Source organism: Cyanistes caeruleus, chromosome 14, assembly GCF_971803275.1.
Source record: "Cyanistes caeruleus chromosome 14, bCyaCae1.hap1.1, whole genome shotgun sequence".
In the NCBI taxonomy this organism is placed as follows: Eukaryota; Metazoa; Chordata; class Aves; order Passeriformes; family Paridae; genus Cyanistes; species Cyanistes caeruleus.
The window spans coordinates 4655172-4679472 of record NC_141714.1 but is presented as its reverse complement, the minus strand read 5'-3'; the positions used below and the strand labels follow the sequence as shown (position 1 = coordinate 4679472).

At 50.2% G+C, this 24301-nt stretch overlaps 4 protein-coding genes across 9 annotated transcripts; 2 read left to right on the top strand and 2 right to left on the bottom strand.

Moving 5' to 3' along the window:
• Positions 1-407: 407 nt before the first annotated feature.
• BRCC3 (BRCA1/BRCA2-containing complex subunit 3) lies at positions 408-5492 on the bottom strand. Its single transcript, XM_086851107.1, has 8 exons — positions 5353-5492; positions 4916-5035; positions 4207-4294; positions 3480-3568; positions 2884-2939; positions 2269-2400; positions 1862-1905; positions 408-1125 (listed from the first exon to the last, which is right to left on the bottom strand). Exons 1-8 carry the CDS (start codon positions 5455-5457, stop codon positions 974-976), a joined length of 786 nt encoding a protein of 261 aa, XP_086707233.1. The 5' UTR covers positions 5458-5492; the 3' UTR covers positions 408-973.
• Positions 5493-5807: 315 nt separating this feature from the next.
• MTCP1 (mature T cell proliferation 1) lies at positions 5808-14460 on the top strand. 6 transcript variants are annotated; one of them, XM_086851095.1, is made up of 9 exons: positions 5808-5854; positions 6179-6233; positions 8505-8615; positions 8701-9575; positions 9671-9841; positions 9995-10046; positions 10128-10310; positions 11241-11307; positions 13035-14460. In XM_086851095.1, the coding sequence occupies exons 4-6, from the start codon at positions 9468-9470 to the stop codon at positions 10040-10042; spliced, it is 327 nt and encodes a 108-aa protein (XP_086707221.1). In that variant the 5' UTR covers positions 5808-5854; positions 6179-6233; positions 8505-8615; positions 8701-9467; the 3' UTR covers positions 10043-10046; positions 10128-10310; positions 11241-11307; positions 13035-14460. The 6 variants fall into 6 exon arrangements, with proteins under 6 accessions (XP_086707221.1, XP_086707218.1, XP_086707224.1 ...); XM_086851092.1 differs by having other exon boundaries at positions 8505-9575; XM_086851094.1 differs by lacking the exon at positions 8505-8615 and having other exon boundaries at positions 5824-5854; positions 6179-6229; positions 8656-9575.
• On the top strand, positions 11247-14460 carry CMC4 (C-X9-C motif containing 4). The gene is made up of 2 exons (XM_023926965.2): positions 11247-11307; positions 13035-14460. Exons 1-2 carry the CDS (start codon positions 11250-11252, stop codon positions 13202-13204), a joined length of 228 nt encoding a protein of 75 aa, XP_023782733.1. The 5' UTR covers positions 11247-11249; the 3' UTR covers positions 13205-14460.
• Positions 14461-15230: 770 nt separating this feature from the next.
• On the bottom strand, positions 15231-22285 carry FUNDC2 (FUN14 domain containing 2). The gene is made up of 6 exons (XM_086851091.1): positions 21987-22285; positions 21589-21781; positions 21020-21170; positions 19645-19720; positions 18391-18525; positions 15231-17968 (listed from the first exon to the last, which is right to left on the bottom strand). Exons 2-6 carry the CDS (start codon positions 21605-21607, stop codon positions 17891-17893), a joined length of 459 nt encoding a protein of 152 aa, XP_086707217.1. The 5' UTR covers positions 21608-21781; positions 21987-22285; the 3' UTR covers positions 15231-17890.
• Positions 22286-24301: the final 2016 nt, after the last annotated feature.

The window sequence follows — 24301 nt, the reverse complement described above, 5'->3', positions numbered from 1 at the left end:
TGTCATTGTAATTGTCCCATCCTTTGCTCACATGAGACACATTCACAAGACAGAACACAGATGAAGATGTATACGATGGAGGATACTGTGAAATGCAACAGCAAGAACATTTAAAGTGATTATTTCAAAACAGCTATTTTGTTCCGTTCTTGAGAAATTTCTGCAGTTAGGTTCAGCATGGAAGAATGTCAGACTCGTATATCTACGTGTTCTCTGCCCAGAATCTTAACTTCCTTCCCTCTGGGAAGGAACCACAGTCCTTTCACTGAGCCAGCAGAAACAGTTCATTCTCTAGAGAAAAATGCTGGGCACACACCAGCATTACAAGGAGTAAGAGAATACACACCAACCAAAAAGTGCAGGCACTGCTAGTTTGTAGCATTCATTTCATTTCTACTCCCAACAGCTCTAGCTTTGGAGGTCTTTATTGGTTTGACATATGCTGAACACAGATGTCAAAGATCTTCCAGGTCTGTTCCCAAGCTTCCCTCCCCCCTTCTACCTGCTTGGGTGAATGAGCAGTGATCCTGAACATTACTAGGTATAACATCATGGTCAACTGAAGCTACTAAGAGAAAGCAGAAGATGGCAGCATTGGATATGACAGCAGGGACACACTTTTCCCCTCTAACCCTCCTGTTCCAGGCTCCTGGAATACATGTAAAGCAGTAGGACTGCTGTCAAAATGCAGAGGGAGAAACAAGAGGTTCCCTAGGTGTGTGCTCTCCAAAATAGGAGTCTTGAGGTGCTGCCCAGCCCCACCCCTGAGCCAGAAGTGCAGCAATGGCAGACACAGCACTCCTTTGCACCAAGCTGGGGCAGTTAAAGTCCTGATCCTGGAGCTGTGCTCTTTGCTCTTTGTTGCAAGGTACAGCCAGTACCTTCACTGAGGCAATGTAAGGCCACCCTTCAGCCTGGAGTAGTTCTTAAAGATTTTTTCATGTCACTTTCCTGAAGGGTCTGCATTTCGTCCTCACTCTAAAGCAGCAAGTTCCTCCAGCAGCTGTTCTTTCTCCTGCTGCAGCTCCTGCACACGCTGTTTGTTCTGCTCCAGTCTGTCCTCGAGCCACTGCAGCAGGGGCCCACTGATGGCAGACATTTGGCTGCAGAGGTTCTTTGTAAACACTGCAAAGAGCAACAACACATCATGCCAGGGCAACACACAAAAGACTCAATGTGTTACAACACCCCCAAAGCCAACAGACAGTCAAGGAGACCTCCAGCATCCTGGCCATGGCAACCACAGATCTGCACAGAAGGTCAGAACCAGCAGCTTGTAACAGGGAAACACCATTTCAGTGTGACCCAAGCAGGGATGACAGACCTGCCATGAAAATCTGCACACAGCTAATCACTGATGCTAATTCATTTCTAAATTTTGAAGCATCACGGAATACCTCACTTGCTGAATGTGTGAGAATGGACAGTGGGGTAAAGAACTTGGAATAGAAGTGGGATGAGGTTCACAAAAAGGAAGTGGCAAAAGGAAAGATGTCACACCCATTTAACACCTACAAAGTGCCAGGAAGTGGAAGTGTGCATACAGGTCAGCCAGGCACTACAATACTCAACAAATCACAAATCCCCTTTCCTGTTCCAGGAAAAAACAGAAAAAAACCCACAACTAAACAAACCAAGCCCCAAAACCCCAAACAACCCCAAAGTCTTTGGCAATTTCAACCAATTCTACAAAGCCTGAAGGATAAAACATTCATGAACCCCAGGATTAGGGTGTTTTACAGCCTTTGTAGTTTTTATTTTAAGTTCCTAGTTATAATTCTGTTCCTGTGTACCAAGATACCACCGTTTTGATTCTGGGAGCACCACCCTGGACTGTCAAGTGCATGAAAGGAATCCTTACCTGAGCCATTATGGATTTTGGTTACAGAGTCAAGATGGGTGAGACTAAGGGAAGCAGAAGAAAGCAGGTTAGAGACAAGACAGCCAGGAATTGTGTATTAAACTCAGGCTGTAAAACCACCTGCCCACGAACCACTGACCAGACCACAGGTATGCCTAAACCTCTTCACCTGCTGAAGCCCTGAACATCCATAGGAATAACAACCCATGATTGCAAAACCCCAGAATTCTGTTCCTAACCCCAGGTTCAGTTCTACAAACTTCAGTAAGTTCTACAGAGGCAGAGGAGCTGCTAATCCTTCTCAATTCCTACAGCTTTGCTAAGGCTCTGGTAGTCTAAATACAGCAACAGCAGAACATGTCAGCAAAGACAGCCTTGGAGAGGGGCAGAGCCCTCAGGGCTGTTACCTGTGAATTCTCCTGTAGGCATCCTGCTCTTCTTGGCAAAGGATCTTGGGCAGCTCCACAGCTGATTCCAGACACACTTTCCCAATGGTTTCATGGGGCACAACATGAATGGGAATTTCAATCCTTTCATATCTAGAAGGGTACGAGATATAATTAAAAGCAGCAAACAAAAAAATTACTTCTACAACCTTTCAATAGTCTGCCCAAGGCCTACAGTGCTGCACATCCACTTTTGGGAGTACATGCCTGAGCTAACAGGCAAAGGGAAACATTTCATATCCACATACTTGTCCTGAATTTTAATTGTAAGGTGCAAACCTGATGGCTTGACCTCTAGAGCTGGAAGCAGAAAGGTGGTGCTGCTACACAATGAACTGCAGCACAAATCCCCACTCTGACCTCAGTAAATCTTAAGAGAATAGATTATCTAGGCTAAATGAATCACTCCTAAACTTTAGATTCTCTTCCAGCAGCCTGCATGAGCAGGAGACCCTGTGCAGACATCTGTACATCTGCTCCTCACAACAGGCCGAGAAGCTGCTTTATTAGAGAGAACCCAGAGAAAGGAGACAAGACAAAATACAATCAGACATAATATTCTTCTGCTGTACTCACTCTGAGCTCTTCTGGGCCTGAATAGACTGGAAACAGGTATAGAGAATTCTGCCTGTCTAAAAGAGACAGCAGAAAGTCAGATTCCAAAGGCAAAAACATCTAAACCCACACATTTCTTTAGGAAGCTTTCAATAGAATTCCAGATGTTTTGCTGTGATTTGCTTGCTGGAGGTGCTTAAAGCACACATTGATAAACCCTTTAATGATGAAAAAACTCTTAAACAGCAGCTGCCTGGACAGCCTAGACCTGACTGGCAGCTTATCTCACATGACAGCCACACCTCCTGGAGAGGCTGGAAGAGGGGCAGAGCTGTGTGTTCTGGGCTGGACACCTGAGGGAAAAGCCCTGGCCCACTTCAGAGCACACTCTGCAGCTGCTGCAGCCCTGCTGGGCAGCCACGCTGTGGGGCAGCACAGAGCAAACATCACTTGTTCTCCTGCCCGTGGGATCACAATCCAAACCATTCCTGCTGTGCTTCCCATGTGCTCCCAGTGCAGCTCTGCCCTCTCTGCAGGCTGCACTCAAGGACTTCAGCTCTGCCCTGATGTTTCTCATGAGCCCCTGGAGGGTTTGTTGCCATTTTTAAGTTGCCTACCTTGGTGTTCTTGTCCTCAATGAAGCAGGAGAAGATCAGCCCTACGAATCCTTGGTCCATCATCTGATACATGGCCTGTGTGCGGACATCTGCAGGGACAGAATGAGAGTGAGAGCTGCCCTGCTCACCTGCAGGACTGGGAAATGATTTGCCACCTTCTGAAGGGTGATCTGGAATTTGGTAACAAATGTCACAAACTTTATGTTTACATCCTCACTCTGGGTGACTTAAGTTTAAACAAAAAATTTGATCCCATTTAAAATGTAATTAAATAGCAAATCTTAAAAATAGAAGATGAGCTCACAAAACCAAGGAATCATCTCATAGACAGCCTGGCTCCACAGGCCACCATGTGTTTTACCAACACATAAATGGTAATCGTGTACTCCTTTTACGAAAGTTTTCAGCTATGTATTAACACTCACAGATGTCAGAAATCATCATGGCAGGCCTGGGATCCCCACAGCTTTTTTTGCTATTCCCCACACCCAAGGTCTGATCTGGAAGAACAGCAGTAAGAGCAGGAGCTGATCTGTGACTCCTGGGTCATGTGTGAGTCCTTGGAGAGCACACACAGGAATGGGGCTACACTGGCAGGCACCCAGACAATCTGGGATTGTTTCAGACTCAGAACTGCTGGAATGTGCAGCTCTGGAGCTGCAGTGACTGAGTCCTGGGATCAGCAGCTGGGAGTTTCCCCCAGAGCCCAGCCCAGGGCTGCTCTTACCGACGTGTGACGGCCACACAGTGATGTGGGGGTGGGAGTGGTACCAGCCCACCACCCTCATGGGACGTCCTGTCATCTCAGCCAACCTGTGTGGGAGTCAAGGAGCTTTTGGAACCAACAGACAAAGGGAAGGGCTGTATGTGCAAGGGAAAACAGCAGTTTTAAAATAGTTTCCTATGAGTCAACAAAATTCCAGGTCTCTCTGGAAGAGTGATAAGAAACAGTGCAGGGAGCTGATAGAAGCCTCTTCCCCAGCAACATCAGGAGCCACTGCTGCAGAAGCAAATTGGATTTTGTTTGTATGAGGCAACAAACAACATTTCAGCAGCTGTCCAAACCAGCATCCCCGAGTGTGTGTAGAGAAGAGGCTCCCCAGTGCAGCACCTGGAGCCTTGCTGACCTTTCACCTTCCACTCAGCCTCCCTTGCTGAACTGCCACCCCCCTCCACAAACACACTGCAGTTCTACCTGTGACCAAATGCAAAACAATGATTAAAAATTGATAACACAACTCCACTGGAAGCACTGGAACTAACAATGACTCCGGGGAAAGGGAACTGCCAGCACAGCCCTCCCAGCTGAGCGGCTGCAGGAGGGAGCAGCTGACGGCTTCAAGCCAACACTACAGGCCCAAATCACAGCCCAGGAGAAGAGCTCTGAGGTAAAGCACTTCACTGGCGAGCCTGCTGCTGTCTCTGCTGAAGGATATCTCTGCTTCAGTGGAAGCAGCTGAAAGCTGCTCTGGTGAGATCTCCACACGGTCTTTCCTCTTGTCAGAGCGGCGCAGGATTATCACAGAATGGATGTGGACGATTCGGCTGGTGTCAACCTAACGACACAGAGAATCGGTCATTCCTTAGCTAGAGAAACAACAACCCGCAGGGCACGGCCGGCTGCTGTGAGCATCACAAGGCACAGGTGCGCAGCGGAGCATGCCGGGGGATGCGGATGGGAAGCCTTCCTGATTCTGAGCTTCGACTCTCGCAGGAGCTGACCTACGCGCTGGCGGCTGCCGGGGCCGCTCCGTACGCGATGCCGGCGGTCACAGCCCGCGCCCCGCCGTCCCACGGCGCCGCGCAGGCCACAACTCGCATAGGCAGCGCCGCCACCCGCCCCTCCCCGGGGCCGCCCCTCCGCGGGCGGTACCTCTCCGATGCAGAGCCCCATGACCTCCTCCTTCTCGGTGCTCAGCGCGTGGTTCAGGCACACCAGGAACGCGTCCGCCTCCAGGTGCACCGCCTGCACCGCCATCTTGCCTTCCCCGGCTCGCCTGCCCCTCGCCCCGCCCCCTCAGCAGATGAACCAATAGCAGCGGCGCTCGCGGGCCCCCACAGCCAATCGGCGCAGCCTCCGGCAAGGCGAGCGGTGCGGTGCGGCGCGGAGGAAGGGCCGTGCCGCCCACGGGAGCGGCAGCGCCGGGGTTCCGCCCGGGTTCCGCGCGGCGGCCGATGCCCGCGGCGGACCCGCGGGGGGTGAAAGGGCCGGGCCTGAACGGGACGGCCCGGCCCGATCCGGTTTAACTCGACTCGGCTCGGCCCGGAGCCCGGCCTCCGGGGCCAGCGGGCAGGCGCGGGGAGGCGGCGGGTCCGGGGGGCGGGGGACGGCTTTGCGCGGCGCACGCGGCGCGGCGGTCACGGCGCGGGTGCAGGTAGGTCATGGCGGGCCCGGCCCGCGCGGCCCGCCCGCCCGCGGCCGCCTCACGCCCAGGGCTGCCCGCCCGGCCCCGGCCCGGGGGGGACGCGGTGGCTGTGGCGATATGCTGCGCCCTCCTCCCGCCCGCTCCGCCATGGCCGGTCCGCTCCCACGTCCGCACCACACCCCCTCCCCTCCGGCCCTTCCTGCCCGGCTTGCCCACGCTGCCCCGCGCTCCCGCTCCTCGGCCCGGCTCTTGCATCCCTTCCCTCGCCCTCCCCGTCCCTCTGCGTGGCTCCCCCCGCATTATGTCCATCTTTTTGTCTTCCTGTTTTTTTAGATCCCACCAAAGCTCGGCCTGCCCTCCCCACGCTGCTGGACAGCCCGGCTGGTCGGTGAGCATCTGCTACCCCTCAGTAGGTCGGGCAGAGCGGAGCGTGGAGTCAAAGGGGCTTGCTCCAGGCAGAGTAGAGACCAAACCCCCAAGAAGAAGCTTTAGAGTGTCTCCAAATGCCCTTAAGTCACCAGATCATCAGATCCCTGAGTTGTTCCAGAGCCGGGCTGGGTTTTTCAGGAAGGCTCAGCACTCTTGTAGCCCTGAGGCGTGCAGGCAGCTCTCATGCCCCGGTAGAAGGCCAGGCTGGCCAGCCTTGCTCTAGGGGGCTGTAACTGTGTCAGCACAGTGCTGCTGAGCCTCAGCAGTGCTTTTCCTTGGTGCCTCAATGGCAGCTGAACTCCCAGTTGCTTTTTAGAACAGAAGGTGATAAAGGGGTAGAGAGTTTGTTCAGCACACTGACCTCCAGCTCTGGGGTGGTCCAAGCAGCATCTGGAGCAATTTCTGTCACTGTTTCCATAAAATACTTTAATGTACCCAACTTAAAACCGAATAAATTGTCATCATTACAAGCTGCATTTCTCCTCCTGGCCATTTTGACATTTGTCCATATATTATGGCTTAGAAATCCATCCAGATCCCAGAACAGTGTTAGACTTCTAAGATTGATGCTAAAATGGACAGAATATCTGCCAGTATTATTCCTGTCTGTGGGGATTGGTATTTGAATCTCCCCAAAACAATGCTTTGAACAGCTCAGCCTTCTACAGCTATGTTGATGGGAATGTTAAAGTCTCAAAGGATCATGCTGCAATCCTCCAAATTTAAGCTGTTTGTTGTGGGGTTTTTGATAGGTTATGAAGCAAGCAGTGTAAGAACACAGGTTTAAAACTTGTTTAAAATATAAGTAAGCTCTCTTCTCCTTCCACCCATGTCTTCCTTCAGGCTTTGGTTTTGCTCTCTGATCAAACCTGCAGAAATAGACACTGTGTATGTTTTCAGATGCACTGTCTGAGCATGTGCTTGTGGAATCTCCAGTTTCTTTGATGTGTTTGGATGCTGCAGACAGACCCACCTCAAACCCCGTTCCTGTCCCACCTCAAACCCCGTTCCTGTCCCACCTCAAACCCCGTTCCTGTCCCACCTCAAACCCCGTTCCTGTCCCACCTCAAACCCCGTTCCTGTCCCACCTCAAACCCCGTTCCTGTCCCACCTCAAACCCAATGACGGTTTTGCCTGACCTCGGGATTTTCCATGTGGCACTACCTGGGCACCTCCACAGGCCAGACTGAGCCTTTCAGCTTTGCAGTTTTGGGGAAGCTTGGGGCAAATCAGTGGGGCAAAGGGTGAAAAGACACATTAACGTCTGCCCATTCTGCACAGTGTCCTCTACACAAGACCTTGTTCTGTTGTCCTGATCTGTCATCGCTGCCATCTCCACTCACCATGAACACAAATGTGCATGTTGTGCTTTAATCTTCCTACCTGTAGTTCAGCCAGGCTGAACCAGGTCACTGTTTGGATAGGAGACCTTCCAGGAGAGTTTACTCACAGTAGGAAACACGGCTCACTTACTGATACATATTTTTCTATTACTGGACCCAGCCTTGAGCCTTCTGGTTCTGGGGATGATGACCCGTAGAAATTCCAGCTTTGAATAGAATAAAAGCAAGTTCTTGGGCATTTCTGATCATGATGGAACTTTTTGCAGTTTACTGCAGAGTAGGAGAGTGTCCTGGCCGAATTCCACCTTGGGTGATTACGTTCAGCTGACTGAAAATGATCAGTAGCAATTGCTGCATTTCACTGTTGGGCAGAGCTCCACACAGGGGTTTAAATCTGTAAAGTGGCTTAGGCTAAAGCAGAAAGGAAAAGAATTACAGAAATGTCCCTTTAACCCTAATTCCTGGAGGCCTTGTGAGTCTTGGCAGACTGCTGTCACATTCCTCTAAATGCCAGTGATCCAGCTGGTGGGGCATTCCTTGGAATGCCTGTCCCCCATCACAGGATGGCTGTCAGAACAGTGGTGCTTTGTGTAGGGCACATACACATCCCCACACATCAAGCAAGGAAACAAACAGAATGGGTGAAAAAAAGAAGTAATAAAAAGAATACTCAAAGTTTTCTTTGTGATGGTGTGGTTCAGGCTGATCCGTGGTTGGTGTTTTGTTCTCAAAAAAGCTGAGTGCTCCTTTGGCTCAAAAAGGTAGAGAAACACTGATGTAAGATATGGAAGGCATAATGGAAGAGTGTTTTCTGTTATATATGCACCCAAATGTATAACAGTTTATTTTTTCTCTCCCTGATTTTTCATCCTTTATTTTGTACCCAGATTTTCTTGCTCCTGTTTGAAATATGCCTTATAACCTTACAAGTTTTCAGAAGACCACTGTGTTTCACTGGGATAAGGAATATTGCATCTGCTTCATAGCAGGAGGATGTTGTATGTGTTACAGCTTAACTTTGTTCTACTTTACACCTAGATAAAGGATGAAGACTGTCTGTACCATTTTGATTACCTCTTCTAGGGTTCAAAGAGAATCATTTCCCCTGACCTCCATTTGCTAATGGCTCAGCCTGATCTAACTGGCACACAGATAAACGTGCTGTTAAACAAAAGTTACAGTAGCAGGAACCATCTCAATGCCCCAAGCTCCTCTGCCCGTGTTGGTGGCTCTCTGTGATCAGCCAAAAGCCGAGCGACGCAGGCCTGAGCGCTGCTCCCGAGGAGTTTGGGTGTGAATGGACAGTGCTGTCACCCCTGAGAGATGAGACAAAGGACCCCGCACCCCGACAGCTCTGCGAGCTCCAAAGATGAGAGTCCTGCACACCGAGTTCCGTGCTTTGTCTCCAGAGTGATCTTCGTTCCTGTTAAGCTCACCTCACTGCTCGTCACGAGTTTTGCTTTTGGGATTTAGACCACTTCATTTTATCCCTCCCGTTTTACACAAAGACTGTTAATAGGACTGTTAGTGGAATGAGCAAAGCCAATACTCACAGGGTTTAACTTTGTACCAATAGCACCTTTTGCCCCAGAATGCCTTACCAATGCCACCCAGCACGCGTGTCCCAGTGTACGACTCGGCCTGACGTTTCCGCTGGCTTAGGCACCCCCTCAGCCTCCCGAGCTGACTTTTAGGGACATTTCCGCACGTAGCATCTCATCCAACCAGTCAGACACCACCTGTCTGCCAGGTCCGGGAGCTCTCTCCGTGAATGTGCTCAGAGCTAAAGACAGCACGCGTGCAGCCGGCGGGCAGATGCCGTCCACCTGAGCTGCGGAGGTGCCCGAGGGATGGCACAGGGAGGGGAGGCTGGCGCTCCTCCCGTGCGGCTCTGGGTGCGGCGCGTGGGGGTTTACTGCGATGAGCACCGCAAAACCTGGCTCGTGGCTGCGGAAGAGGCAAGTGTGTGCTTTGAGCTTCCCCCTGGTTGTAGCGTTGCTGTTTCAGGTGCCTCTGCCAGTAACTGCCTGCTCTGTTTGTTACTTTCCCCCAGGAGGAAGGTATGCTGAGGGCTCGGATCCAAAGAGTTCAGGTTCCCCTGGGTGAGGCGCTGCGACCCAGCCAGCTCCCCCCATCCCGGCTGCCTCACATGTGGCAGCTGTCCCAGGGTGAGCAGTACAGGGATAGTAACTCTCGCGTTTGGGAGATAGAGCACCATCTCATGGTAAGGATGGTGGCAACAATAGACCATAGTCATGCCTGTTTGTGAAGTCATTTGAGATCCTTGAGGGACGGCAAAGGACTGTTATTTTGCTGAAGTCCATTAGCTCAACCACAGTAACTGTAGACGTATTGAACTTTTCCTTGTCACTTACAGCTTGGTGGTGTTGAAGAACTGCTGCTTAAACTCGTGCCTGGGGATTAATCTGGTATGTGCAGACATTACCCCTGCTTTTTACTGTGCACTGTTTGCTCCTAGTCTTTCTTTAATGTGAATTTTTGTTTTTCAGGAGCAGTGGCTCTAGGAAGATGCCATTGTCTGTTTTGTACAATAAAAGGTTCTCTCTCCACTGAAATGCAGCCACCTTTGAGGTGGAAGCAGTTAAACAACACGCAGCAACATCACACAGGAGTTTAGGACAGGCAGTGAAGAGGAGTATTGTGACCAAGTGAAACATCAGGGGGACTTCTAGGTAGGCAGAATGTAATTGCCCCAAGTGGACTTTGGCCAGGATGCTGCAAATAATGCCCTAGTGATACTGGAAACCGCTGTGGGTTGGTGACTTCTCAGAAATTGGAAAGGCAGCAGCTCCCAGCTCTGAGGAGAGGCTGAACTGTGGCTCAGAGGGGTCAGTCTCACCACCACTTTCGTTGATACTTGTGCTTTCCTTAGAGGTCTCCCATTCAACTACTGGTACCACCAGCTTTTGCTTGGCTTTTGATCTTACATTGACACTGTTACAGTGCCACAGCTGCAGAAAAATGAAGTAACTTGAGTGTCTGAAATGCTTTTCTGATGGATTTGAACAAGATGGAGCTGTTCTCCAAGCTGGTTGAGGGGTTTTTTGGACACAAGGAGAGGATTTCTGAGAGACTTTCTCCTGAAACAAAATGAAAGAAGCCCTTCTTGTTGGCTTTATGGCACGTACACAACTGAGTTTTTGATTGTTTTTTTAAATGCCTTCTCCAGCTGCAGTTCCAGGACTTGCCACCAAATCCTTGGTTGTGTAAAGCTCACAGGGGTGGATTTCACATAAATACGTGTCTCAGGATAAGGTCTAGAGATGGAAAACTTAAAATTTAACCAGCTGTGTTGAGTCTTTTCTGGAATCTTTGTACATCCAAGTGGAAAAGGACACATTTTAACTAGACGAAAGAAAAAGGCTTTTAAACTTTGTGACAGAAAACTTCCCATATTCATTGTTCCCATCATCATCTTTTAGCCAGACACAGAGAGTTCTTGTGTATGTTGGCAGGCATCTGCAAGCAGCAGTAAATGTTTTTCTGAATGATGACAGTGGGGGAAATTGGGAGCTCCTGAAAGATGTGGCTGTAGGACATTGTCTTTCCCCCACCCCCTGAAAAGATCCTTGATCTGCAGTAACATTTTCCTGTTATTTTAGCTCCTGAACATGTCCCGGAAGGATCCCTGCCAGAAACAAGCCTGTGAAATACAGAAATGCTTGCAAGGTACCAAGTATCATACTGTCTTTGGTGTCTTGATTTTTGGTGGAACTTAATTCTTTTAACTTAACCTTGTTGTCCTTTCACCTTGAGAAGGAATGAAGCACATTAGCATCACCTGGTTGCAAAATGAACAAAATTATAACACCTGATTTTAATAGAATTGCTTTATGCTTAATTGTAAATAATGAGACATCGTTAGTATAAAACAGAGCATTAGTAACAGTAATGTGCTTGGAGTGTTCTCCATGGTGGCAGTGAAATCCCAGCTGTATTTTTGAGACTCAGCTGTGGGCAGGGAGAGCTAGACATTATAATAAGCTCTTTTACAGCATGGTTAGTGAGAGAGTAGGTGGATTGTGTGAGAAGACTGCAGAACTGCTCCAGGGGTGTTTCAAGAGCAGATGAGACAGAAGTCTGTCAGGAGCAGGTTAGGTGATCTGTCCTCGAGGTATGAGATGGTCTCCATGTCCCCAGTATTTGTCTAGAGACTACCTTTTACTGTCCTCATGGTATGGAGCATTCTGCCACAAAGGACTACCTTCTCTCCCTGTACCTAAAAGCGGATGGTTGACCCTGTTTTGTTCCCATCTGTGACAGTGTTCTTTTTATAACATTTGTGGAAATTATTCCAAGTGTTTTGCCTGTGTAGGTTTGTGAATGGTTAAGTGTTGGCAGAGAAGCTCTTTGCTGCATGTACACTTCACTGTCACTGCTTCTCAAGCTGTCATTTTGGAGTGCTGCTGTTCCTGTATTGTGCTGTGGAGTTGTCTGATGTGCACAGATGAAGCAGCTGAATTGACAGAGCAAAGCAGTTTTTCCCTGTAAAAATTAAAGTACAGAGCTTGAACTGAGGAATGCACAGCCACTGTACCCAGTGAGATGTACACTGTGAGATGGAGGGTGGGAGCTGAACCTTTGGAAGATGCTGACTTCTCAAAAGTCATTGTTCCAAAAGATCTTGCTGCTTCCTCTGTGAGACTGAATGCCTGCTGTAAATCTCTTTTGTGTTTTCCTATCTGTGTGACTTTCAGGAATGCTTCCTTGACAGATAACAGTGTGCCTGTACATAGCTACAGTTTTAGAAACAAAAGCTGCACAGGCAGAGGGACAGTTAGGAGAGCCCTGGAGCACTCATCAGTGGCAGGTTATGGCAGAGAGAGATCAGCTCTCCTCACCAAGGGCCTGCTGTGCCTCCTGGGCTGCCAGCTTGCAGAAATAACCACAACCTTTTTCTCAGGGGTGATCTCTGTGTTTGTATTGCAGCTCACTCACCAACCCAGTCAGGGAATTCATAGCCCAGTGATCACAGCAGTGTGGTTTGTTCATTAACCAGAAGGTGTTCACTGCCGCTTTTTTGGGCTCTCCATGAGTGCTGTGTGTCTCACATTACGCTGCTGTTGCTTTAATCTTTTAAAAGTCAGTGTGAGTGTGAGTGCAGCTGTGTAGTGGTTGCAGAGCTCATCCAAGGCAGAGCAGGTGGCCCTGCATGCCCTGTGTTTTGGGCAGACAGGCAGGTGATTCTTAACTCAAACCAGACTCAGTCTCTTCCTGCAGGGCTCCTCTCCGAGAGCCTTTGGCTATAGCTTTAGATAGCTGGAACTAAAGAGAGCTTTTTGTGAGCAAGAAAATGATGGAATGCTTGTAAGCAGCTGCAGGGCTGGGCTAGGTGTGCACCCTCAGGGAACAAAGCCTTTTCTTCTCTGCAGACCCGGTGTCTCCTTATTTTCCAGCAAACAACTACCTGGAGTCCAAGTGTGAAGCTGCACTTCAGGAGATGCGGAAATGCTGCGCTCGGTACCCCAAGGGCAGATCCATCTGTTGTTCAGGGTTTGAGAGAGAAGAAAGGGAGAGAGAAAAGGTTAAGTTGACTTCAGAAGGAATTTCCCCACCACCTCAGTAACACAATGCAGCTCCAGCAGGTGCTGGAGCATGGACTCACTTGAAGAGCTCATGTGTGTTTTTTCAAGCCTTCTTTAGACTTTCAGAAAAGCCAGATTGCTCCTGGAACACACCGTTCAGCACACCAAAAAGCATTACACAGTACCAACATATGGCCTGGTTAACAAACTTTATTTTCTGTATGAAAACATAATCTATGTTGCCTCTGCATCACACCTGTGAAATGTCAACTTGATGTTTTTAGGATGCTTACCTTACTCTAATCCATCCTTGCTCTAAAAATGGAGAATTGGAACAGTTATTCTGGCTTCTGGAGTGAGAGGTACAGGAAATGAGCTCAGAAGAGTGAGTTTAAACATGAAGCCCATCTTGATAAAACAAAGGTATTGCTGCCACCATGCAGTAGTTCCAGACAACATTTGCCTGTCCAGTGGTTCAAGCTCAAGAATGGGAATCAGGTCTGATGATTGTTCCTAAGTCTTGCATAGATCATGAGTGACTACAAGTCACTTTGCCTAAGTGCCTCACTTTTCCACTGGACAGAGTTTATTTTATATTTGAATTGACTACACGCTGCTATTTGCATGATAAAGATGTTACAGGAATATTATTTCAGGGATTGCTACAGGGATAGGATATTTTTTTAAAAAAGCAATATTCATTTGAAAGATTTGACTGTTGATACAAAATTTATAAATTTATGTCTAATTGAACACCTTTAAGCAATATGCTTTGAATCCAAGTTTAATTAAAACTGCTGATACCCAAAGGCCTATCACAGAGCCCTGGGCTAGATCCAAGAACTGACTTAGGTGCTGCTTACTAAACAAGCAGTTGTAGGCAGTTATTTTCCACACAGCATTCCAGACTCACTCCCAAGCTGGCTGTGTCTGGACCCCAGGAGAGATGGCTTTCCAGAAGCTCTTGGCCATGCAGCAGAATTTCCTGTGACCTGTAGGAAGAGCTCATAGACAGGTTCCTGCACCACCCTTCAGAGCTGCCTGTCTCGCTGTCCCCTGTAGCAGGAGTCCAGGCACCCAAATATCAGGCTCCCAACCCACTAGCCCTAACTCTGTATTAGATCTAGCCGTAAAGGACTTTTGTGCTGTGATCAAGTACAACTTAATTATGAAATAGAGCTTCTATAAACCACTGAGGTCTAGGCACAATAGTTGTGTGTACTGAAGCCTAGAAGAGCAAACCATCTGTATTCACTGCTCTGAAATACCATGGTACAAAATAAACGACTGGAACAAATTGTGATCTCTGGTTGTTTGTTGAGCTGCAAGCCAGGTGGCTTGGCTGCCATTCACAGCCCAGAACCACGTGTGATCATGTTTAAATAGAAGCTGCTTGATATTTTTATAACTGGGACTGAAGATCAGAATAATCTAGGGCTTGTCTTCCCCTCCTATTGCCCTCCCAGAAAAAACCCTTAAGACAAAACAGGGGGTTTAGTGTCCCTGAAAAGTAGGGAAAAGTGATGACAATGTTGTGAACCACCTCAAACACTGACATGTAGCTCAGTTTTCTCTTTTGCCCTATCTGAGCAGGAACAGTGGAAAGAAAGTCACTAATAGATGATAAAGTATATATATTTATATATATATATATGAAAAAGAAATAGCCTTGTCTCCATGCCCATTTGAAGTTGGGTGGAACAAATTTGCTCAGCAGAGGCTACACAGGCTGGCTACAGACCCACCTCCTGCCCTAGGATTCCCATTTCTTGGGAATACGGGTGATCAATGCCAGGATGATCAGCGAGACGGATTTATTAAGGTAGCCCAGGTTACCTGCATGGATGAGGGGAGGCTTGTGCCCTTACAGAATGGTTTATGTTGGAAAAGACCTTTAAGATCGAGTCAAACCATTTCCCCAGCACTGCCAAGCTGACCACTAACCCATGTCTCCATGTGCTACCTGCTACACTCCTGCTGCTGCTCTGGCTGTAGATGCTCCCCTCAGTCAGTGAGACAGGAACGTGCTGCTTCCCAGGAAGCCAACAAACCTCACACAGAGAAGCATTTAGAGCAAAACTGTTTAATAAAATATCACTTCAACATTTCAAGCATTTACATATAATATATAAAACCACTTTAAAAGCTTAATGTGTTTGAAATCTTCTCATAGTGTAACATGTCAGAATTTGTTGAAACACGACTAAAAGAAGCAGGAGTGGGGAAGGGACACCTCATCTTGGCACCTGCAGCAATGAAAACGCATCCCCACAGAGACTGATTCAGCATCAAACCTTCCAGTGTGGACCCACAGCATCAAACAGTACAGCCACGAGCCAACACCAGCACAGCAGAAAGATTTGCCACATCCTGATGTCCTTGTCCATACCCTGCCTACATTCACATCAAACTCAGCATAAATCTGTTAACTGTTTCCCCTTGCAGCAGCAATACAAGCATTTTAGCTCCCTCTCTGGGTCGTTTCTCTCTGTAGCAGCAAACTGGGACTTGAGCAGAACTCACCCCACCTAGGGTAAGGCAGAAGTAGTGAATTATTTGAGCCCAAAAAACAACCCTAAGGTCTGTTAATTATTTCCTTTGAGCTTTGTCGTTGGAGACAGCTTTGTGGAGATCAGTGCATCTCAGAAGTTGTGTTCTGCAGCCAAAGAGCAGCAATGCTGTTGTCCTACAGGAACAAGGGATACCCTGCAAGACCAATGTATCAATTTATGCATGTTCATGTCTGCAGATCCTACAGAAAAGCAAACCAAATCCCAAAAAAACTCACTATCTGTCACTCCATTGCTAAATACCAATTTACTGAAGACCTATTTGCTGCATGCCATCACTCCTGCAGTCAAACATGGCCTTTAGGAAGGCCATTGTTAAAAGGATTTTACAGTGAGACCAGCTGCTCCTTCATTCTCTTCATTCATGGCAGGACAGGAGCAAAGACAGCAACTTCTGCCTCTTAATTACCTGCAGCCTCTTTCCAGATCCTGAAGGTAAGAAAAGCAGCTTACTCAACGTGCTGCTACATGGATGCTTCAATCAACGGAGCTGAAACAAAATTACCAAGTGCTCATGCTCGTTCCAAACCCTCTGGTGGAAGAACACACCATTTCAGCTCTGCCAGCAGCTCCCAGGGGAAGATCCCCCTTCCAGCCATACTGAGAGCAGATCACAGAGCCATTGCACAGTACTGGAAATGGGGTGCAGCTGCTGAGCCAGGTGCTGCTAACCACCCACCCATGAGTGTCATTATTCCCTACCACATTCCTCACTGAAGGATGAGCAGACTTTCCTATAAAACCCCACATTCTGGGCAAGAACTCCACCCTATACCTGCTGGAGGACATCACCATGTTGTCAGGCAAGTCTCTATGCTCACAGAATACCTCTGGGGGATTTCTGTACTACACACAACCGTGCTGAGTCAGACTGCCCAAAAACAGCTGAGCTCTGCACCTGGGCTGCCCCATCTCCTGCAGGAGAAGGGCTGCAGCTGATAGAACTAAGCAAACAGCTCTTCTTGTGAAAATGGCAAACACAAAGAAAGAAAGAACAAAACTGAGGTGGAAATATGCAAATGAACCGCGCTCACAAGAGCACAGTCTGGTTTTCACAAAAGTTTTGTCATTTCAGTTGCTTGCAGAAACCAGGGAGAAGGAATTTGTGCTCTTCAGAGGCAGATAAAGGACTGCACTCCTGATTTCACCTCACCCCCCTTTCTCCAGTAGAGCTGGCAACAGGGACCTGGACCAGTACAATGTACCCTAAGTAGGGATGCAGTTCCTGTCTACAATCCTGTCCTACACAGTTACAGCTCAACAAGCATCACCAACACCAAAGCAACCAGAGAAGGTCGTGGTAGACATGGAAACCCCAGTCAGAGGCCCAGGGTGATTTACAGTAAGTGGAACAGCTGAAATGTCCTTGTCTGACACAGCCAGGCTGGACCTGCTGGAAGCAGGAGAGAGCCTCAAATGCTGAGCAGTCAGGTGGCTCTACAGCATAGAACTCGGTGACTTTCAGAACACATGATGAGGAAAGGGCCTGGAGAGTCAGCCTCAGTGCTCAGTTTCCATCAGCAGTGCCAGTGCTGCAGCTCCAGTAGGGGGAAGGATACCAGCAGAGACAAAGCCAAATGGCCATCTATGTGCAGTGCAACAACAGGAGGAGGGCAGGAAAATCCATATTCCCCTGTCCTGGACACAGCTCAGGCTGTCCTCTGACACTTCTGCATCCACTCCAGGACAGTCAACCACATTTTGGACTGCACAGACCACCACTGTGCAGAGGGAAGCAGAGGTTTTCCAGGTACCAGGGCAGGAATACTGAAAGCTAAGTTGTGGTGAAGAGCTTACAGCTCTGGCAGACAAAGGTACACAGAACAGTCCTGAGCACCTGGAAGAAGCACATTTAAGAGGTTTCTCTGCCACTACATTTTTATGAAGTTGAAACTCATCAGAAAATTTGAGACTGGGCATATTTGGTGGGAAATCATGATACAGTGGGAGTTGTAAGCTTCCAGACCAACCCTGGCACACTAAGAGCCCAGACAGAAGAAAAATGTGGAAATCAGAAGCAGCGTTGTAAGAAGTAAGGGCTGGAACCTGTGAGCAGATGGGACTGAGTCTGTTGGCAACATCCTTTGACTTCTAAGTGAGAGATAACAGCAGTAGAGGAGGAGAGGGGTGGCTGGGCATAAGAGGAGAGTGCAGCTTCTAGGATGCCATTCCAAGCAGGAATCCTCCAGCAAATCCTCCAGTCAGGATAACATTCTTCTTCAGAAATATGATCACCTAAGCAGGGATGAGAAGAGACAACAGTGTTCAACAACATCAGGCCACCCACTGACCTTCCTGCTAAGAAGAAATCCCTCAGGCTGTTCTTTGAGGCAAGTGATGCTCACAGAGATGCCACTGCTCAGATTTGGGAAAAGCTTCCTACCTAACGACCTCTCCTCTCTAAATGCAACAGCACACAGCCACATCTTCCACCTGCTCAGCCATGAGCAGTCAGGTCCTCCAGGAGAATGCTATGGGAAATGACATCTTCCTAAACTTTAGGTAGACAACACCCATAGCTTTTGCCATCTCTCCCATTTTGCTGTCATGCAAGAATTCCCTCCTTGTATTTGCACAGCTGAACATCCATAACAGCTCAGGAGTAAATCCTGTTTTCTGCTGTCCCTCCAGCACATGTCCTGGGAGAGCTGTCTCACCTCATCCACTCTGCTTTTCACTTCTGGAGGCATTTTATTACCACTGCTGTGAAATTTCAGCTGCTGCTTGGCTTTGTTCATGTCCCGTTGTACTAGATTCCAGTCCACCTTGATGTATCCCGTGTGGTTTGCAATCTAGAGTTTTGAGAATTAGAAAAAAGTTCTTGAAGTCCTGCATGACCATGGCTAAACAGACCCACCTTCCCTGACCACAGCCACCTCCCACTCCAGTCCTGTCCAGTGGGCACACTGGCTTAAAAATTGGACAGAACACCACCCCTGGAGCTGTGTCAAGTGTTCTGCAACATGTCACCCACAGTAATCCCCCAACAGCTGGGCACACACTGCACCTTAGCCTGCTTCAGCCTCTCTTCCCCAGTGTAAAGCTGGCATTACCTCCCCCTCTCAACTGCCATGGATATTGTTAGGACTCCCTGCAGTTCTCCTGCTGCTGTGGGTGGACACAGCTATTAATAGCCCATTCCTTTCAAACTCTTTTATCTGCTCAGGGTGATTCAGCTGTGGAACTCCCTCTGCCCAGAGCAAGCTTCTGACTTTAAGCATAACAAGCAGAAGCAGGAGAGTGAGGGAGAATGAGTCACACACAAGACCTGTCTGCCAGAGGAGCAAACAGGTGAGAGCTGAACAAGGCTCTACCTGCTCCAGGATGCACCAGGAACATCCCAGGAGCTTCACTCAGTGCCAGGGCTCTTGGAAACCAGCAGAATTGGTAGGGAACAGAGAGAGATCTCCTTTCTCTCCTCCTCCCCAGTGCAGTGAGCCCCATCTGTGCTGACTGGACTCCTCAGGAAGCCAGGCTGGCACAAAGCATATCCAAGATATGGGTAAATCCTTCTCAACATCCAGGGCTATTCCTCCAGGGACAGTATGTCCACAGGCAAAGCACTGAGCATGGTAGCCTGTCCTGCAGAGCAGCACGGCTCACTGCAGCTGAAGGCTGTCTCATGCTCCACTCAGTTGCCCCTGCAGTAACAGCTCTCCTGTGCCTCTGGCCTGACCTTTGGTAGCAGATCCTCAGTGGATGTGCACTGGCATTCCTGGAGTTTATGACCCTGCTTTGCTGCTGCATCCATGTGCTCTGGAGAACACACACCTTTGACATTCACAGCCACACAAAGCCCCTGCCAGGGAGGGGGACTGACCCCACAGTTCCCAACAGGCAGTGGTTCCTAGAGAGATTTTTGGCCCCAGCAGCACAGTTCTCAGAAAGCCTGGGCTGCTGTTCATACACACCTGAAGTAGGAAAAAGCCTCCTCCCACTGCTGTCGCTGCCAGCTTTCCAACTTTCTGGAAGACGAATCCAGTACACCTACAAATCAACCAGGATTCAGTCAGGGCAATGAAACCACACACACTACTCATAATGCTTCCCACAGGCAAGGCTGCCTTTGGCAGGAGTTACCCAACACTGGAGACAGCCTGACAAACAGCAGAAGAAACTCATGTGCAACCAGAGAGAAGGATTTGCACCCAGCCAAAATTGATGCTTTATAGCTTTTCACTTTGTGCTGTCACATTCCAGCCTTTTTCAGTTTGATTCTTAATCTCATCCTTCTCCCAAAAGAGTAATCACGAACCTGTGATTTCACCAAAGTCAACAAGTGATTTTACATTTTGATGGTTTTTTTTTAACCAGTATCATCTCGGAGGGGAATTTAGGGAGCACATGTGCTGCTCCATGATAGAGCATGGGGAGCAAATCACAAGCCTCATTCTTACTTATTTGTAAAGTAAGAAGTAAACAATTACTTACTTTATATTTTCATTTCTCAGAAGAGAAAAATGATGGAATAAGCACAAAGCAGTGATCTAAGGCTATACTGGTCTCCAAAATGGGTTTCCTGCTTTCAACATGAAAAACAATCCTGCAGCCACCAGAACTGCAGCCAGCACCACCCCACTGCTCAGTCATGCAGCCACAGGCTGGTGCCACCCAAACCACACTCTCCTTGGAACACAGGTTCCTTATGAGCATTGCAAACAACACTGCCAAAAGCAACCTGCCTTTACCCATTTCTAAATACACATAGTAAAGATACAAGAGGTGGCCAGATGACTCTTCTCTGAGAAGACAAAGCTCTGTCATACAGTGTTAAATAATTACCCTGTTGCCAGGTGAAGATAAGGGGAATGGTAAGAGGCAAAGCAGTGATTGTACCAAATTTTCAACTCAAATGATGCTGTGGGAACAAAGCTGCAAATAGAGCCACACTCAGTCCCAGCTACAAGTGACAGAAAACCCTGGGAACTTCCAAACACAGGAGGTGTTTAATGCAGATGCCTTAAGCACATCCACCTCCAGTGGATAAGACATCTTTGTTTCAAGGTGCATATTTGCCTGTCCTAATTCAACAGCACCACTTTTTGCCAGAAGTTAAAAATAATTTCAGTCTGGTGCAATTTTCTTCCCTTCGAGACAGTCTCAGCTCTTCAACTTATAGACATTTAAGACGTCCCAGAGCTCAGCAGATGATGCCAGGGGACAGCAGGCTGAGCACCCGCCTTCTCTGAATGACTGCCACATGACTACCCAGCACCTGTCAGCGTGACCCCGAAGATCCAGCCAGCGCCTGCCATGAGCAGCGTGGGCAACCCCGGCACATCTTACCATCCTGTGACCCCTCCGATCACCAGCTGCGTGGCCACATTGTACTTCTCAGCGCTCGACCCCGAGTTGGGGGCGAAGATCTTGCGCCACCAGGGCCGGTTCTTGGTGTACTCCGCCAGGTCCAGCACGTTGAATGTGTCGTCCTTCGCACCTGCAGGCACCTGAAGAGGCTCAGTGCTGGGACCACCGTACCACAGCCCCCTGCAGCCGCCCGGTGCCTCCCCAGGGGCACAGGAGCCCTGCCCAGACACACAGCTCACGGGGAGCGGCACTTCCCCAGGTCTCCGGCAATTCCCAGGTCCCTCAGCCCCCTCCCAGGGCCTCCGGGACCCCGTGCCCGGAACCCCTCATCCCCTCGGGGACGCCCCTCGCAGAGCGGCCGGGTCTGGGGGCCCGGAGCCGCCCCCTCGGGCCCTCAAGCGGGGCCAGGCCCCGGCAGCCGCCGCCGCGCTCTGCAGCAGGGAGGCCGAGCTGGGGGAGCCGGGCACCCGCTGCCAGGGGGAGAGGGGTGGGGAGACCCGCGCCCCGAGCCATCCCCGGCCAGCCCGGCCCGGCCCGGCCCGGCCCACCTCCGCCCGGCACCGCCATGACGCCGCTGCGCTCCGCGCAGGCGCGGGCACGGCGCGCGTCACCGGGAGCGAGGGGAGGGGGACGGGGGGAGAGGGACGAGGGGAGAGACGGACTGCAGGAGAGAGGGACTGCAGGAGAGAGGGACTGCAGGAGAGAGGGACTGCAGGAGAGACGGACTGCAGGAGAGACGGACTGCAGGAGAGACGGACTGCAGGAGAGAGGGACTGCAGGAGAGGGGGACTGCAGGAGAGAGGGACTGCAGGAGAGACGGACTGCAGGAGAGAGGGACTGCAGGAGAGACGGACTGCAGGAGAGACGGACTGCAGGAGAGGGGGACTGCAGGAGAGGGGGACTGCAGGAGAGAGGGACTGCAGGAGAGAGGGACTGCAGGAGAGACGGACTGCAGGAGAGACGGGCGGGGACAGGGGCGGAGAGATGGGCAGGCACGGGCGGGAAGGAAGAAAGAGGGGTCTGAGGGGTGAGGGGTGCAAGGGGAGGAGCGGGAGCGCGCGTGGGTGCAGCGCGGCCGTGGCCGTGCCCCCCGGGCCTCGGCTGTGCCGCAGTGCTGCTCTCGGTGCTCCCCTCAGGAAGGGCTCCTGTGCCGCAGTGCTGCTCTCGGTTCTCCCCTCAGGAAGGGCTCCTGTGCCGCAGTGCTGCTCTCGGTGCTCCCCTCAGGAAGGGCTCCTGTGCCGCAGTGCTGCTCTCGGTTCTCCCCTCAGGAAGGGCTCCTGTGCTGCCGCAGCATCGCCCGCCCCGGGGCGGCTCCTCGGGGCCCCTCGGCCCCGCTGTCCTGGCGGGTGTGCAGTAGCAGCACTGCACCAGCGGCCTCCAGGGAGGGACCAAGGGGTTCCTAAAGGCCGTCGTGGTTTGCTTCCTCTGACGTGGGAGCTCTTGCTTGTCTGCGAGCTGTCACTGAGCATAAACCGCTTTTTGCCATTGCTAAAAGGACCCCAAACCCAGCAGCATTCTGGGCAGCCGAGCAACCTGGCACGCGAGCTCAGATGTGTTGGAAGCAGCACGGGAGTCCTGCTGGAATTTGCAATTTGGGCAGCCTGGGCATGCTGCCTGGTAGGAACGCATTTTACTGTTTCCCCTGAAATATTGACACCTGATTTCTGGGCCATTACTCACTTGTGCTCCTGTAAAACACATGCCACCTACTTCCCAGCTGGGGATGCACCTGCTGAGGGCGTAGCAAAGATGGAAATCCTGAAACACAAAAAGAAAAAGAAAAACAACAAAAAAACCTAAAACAAACAAAGTGAAAAAAACTCATGGTGAGATTATGACAGAGGAGACTTGACCCTCATTTGGGGTTAATGGAAAGCAGTGCGTGATTGAGACCAGGAGCACAGGCGATGTTGGATGGGTAGAGGAACAAATGCTCTTCTAGGAACTAAGCACTCTTCTAGGAACTAAGAGCAGCACCCATCTGCACTGGTCAGGACATCTTTGCACGCAGGTCGGGACTTGCTGGGAACTGCAGTAATATCCCATGTGTTTCCTGCACTGTCCTGATAAGGGGGAACAGGCTGGAGCAGTGTGTGCACATTGAGACCAAAGTGATAGGACAGCACTTCCCTGGGCACGGAAGGAAGTGCCCAGGGCTGGGGAACGGATGGCTGGGGGCAAGTTGGCTCCTAGAAATCCAGTCTGAACACCAGTGCCAGGTGGAACTGGGGTGTCCTGCATATCTGGTACATGTCAGGCTTCCATCCCTGGGCAGCACATGTCCCTGGTTTTGTCTCCCCTGCCCTGAGCAGAAGGATGCCCTCATGCCCTGGGCCAGGCCAGGTGTTCTTTGGTACCTCCAGCTGTGGGCTCTCCTGAACACACAATCCCAGGGGCGTCTGATGGCCTGGACATCTGCAGCATGGCCTCATCTTTCCTAGCACATGTGCACTTTCATCTGGTGCATGCTCTCAGCTTCTTCCAGCAGGAGAGAAAGATCTCTCCTTCTCTCAAGGAGAGGTGACAAGGTGGAGGTGCTTCATGGTTGGGGGCTCCTGTGCGTGGGGTCAGGCACAGCCTGGTGCAGTGGGTGGCACAGGGATGGTGGGTGCAAGGACAGAACCCAGCAGTAGCACCTCAGCAGCCCACAGCCACTTCAGCTCCCTGCCAGGTACCTCTCTGATGTTCACCTTGGAGGCACAGGCATGAAACACCACTCCCCATCTCAAAGGCTTTCTCTCCCTCCCAGCACCACCACAACCTTCCAGCCTCCATGGCCAGGCTGAACTCACCAGCCCATGGGAGCTTCCAGCGAGTGCTTCTGCTGCCTGACTCATTCAGAGACGCCTCTGATGTGAGGAACAAGAGAGAAAGCAGAAATGCTCCACTGACCCACTTACTGCAGGGAAACCCAGCAGAGGAAAGCAGGCTTCATTTTGGGACCTCCTCCATGTCAGTATTTCTACTGTGATGCTAAGGTAGATCCATCAGGGATGCATTTTATGGGTACTCAGGGGTGCTGATGGCATCAGCCCTGCTGTTCCCTGGTGGTCCCTGTGTCTGAGTTTGGCCATCCAAGAACTGCACTGTTCTTGGATATAATGAGCCCCTCTTTGTCCCATCACTGCTGGGGTGCAGTAACTTGGAAGTGCTGATATAAGGGGTCATGCCTGGTGCTCCAAACACATCAATGCCACATGGCACAACTGTTTTCCTGGTGCCCTGTGTGTGGCTGCTGCTTCTGAGATACTCAGCATTCCT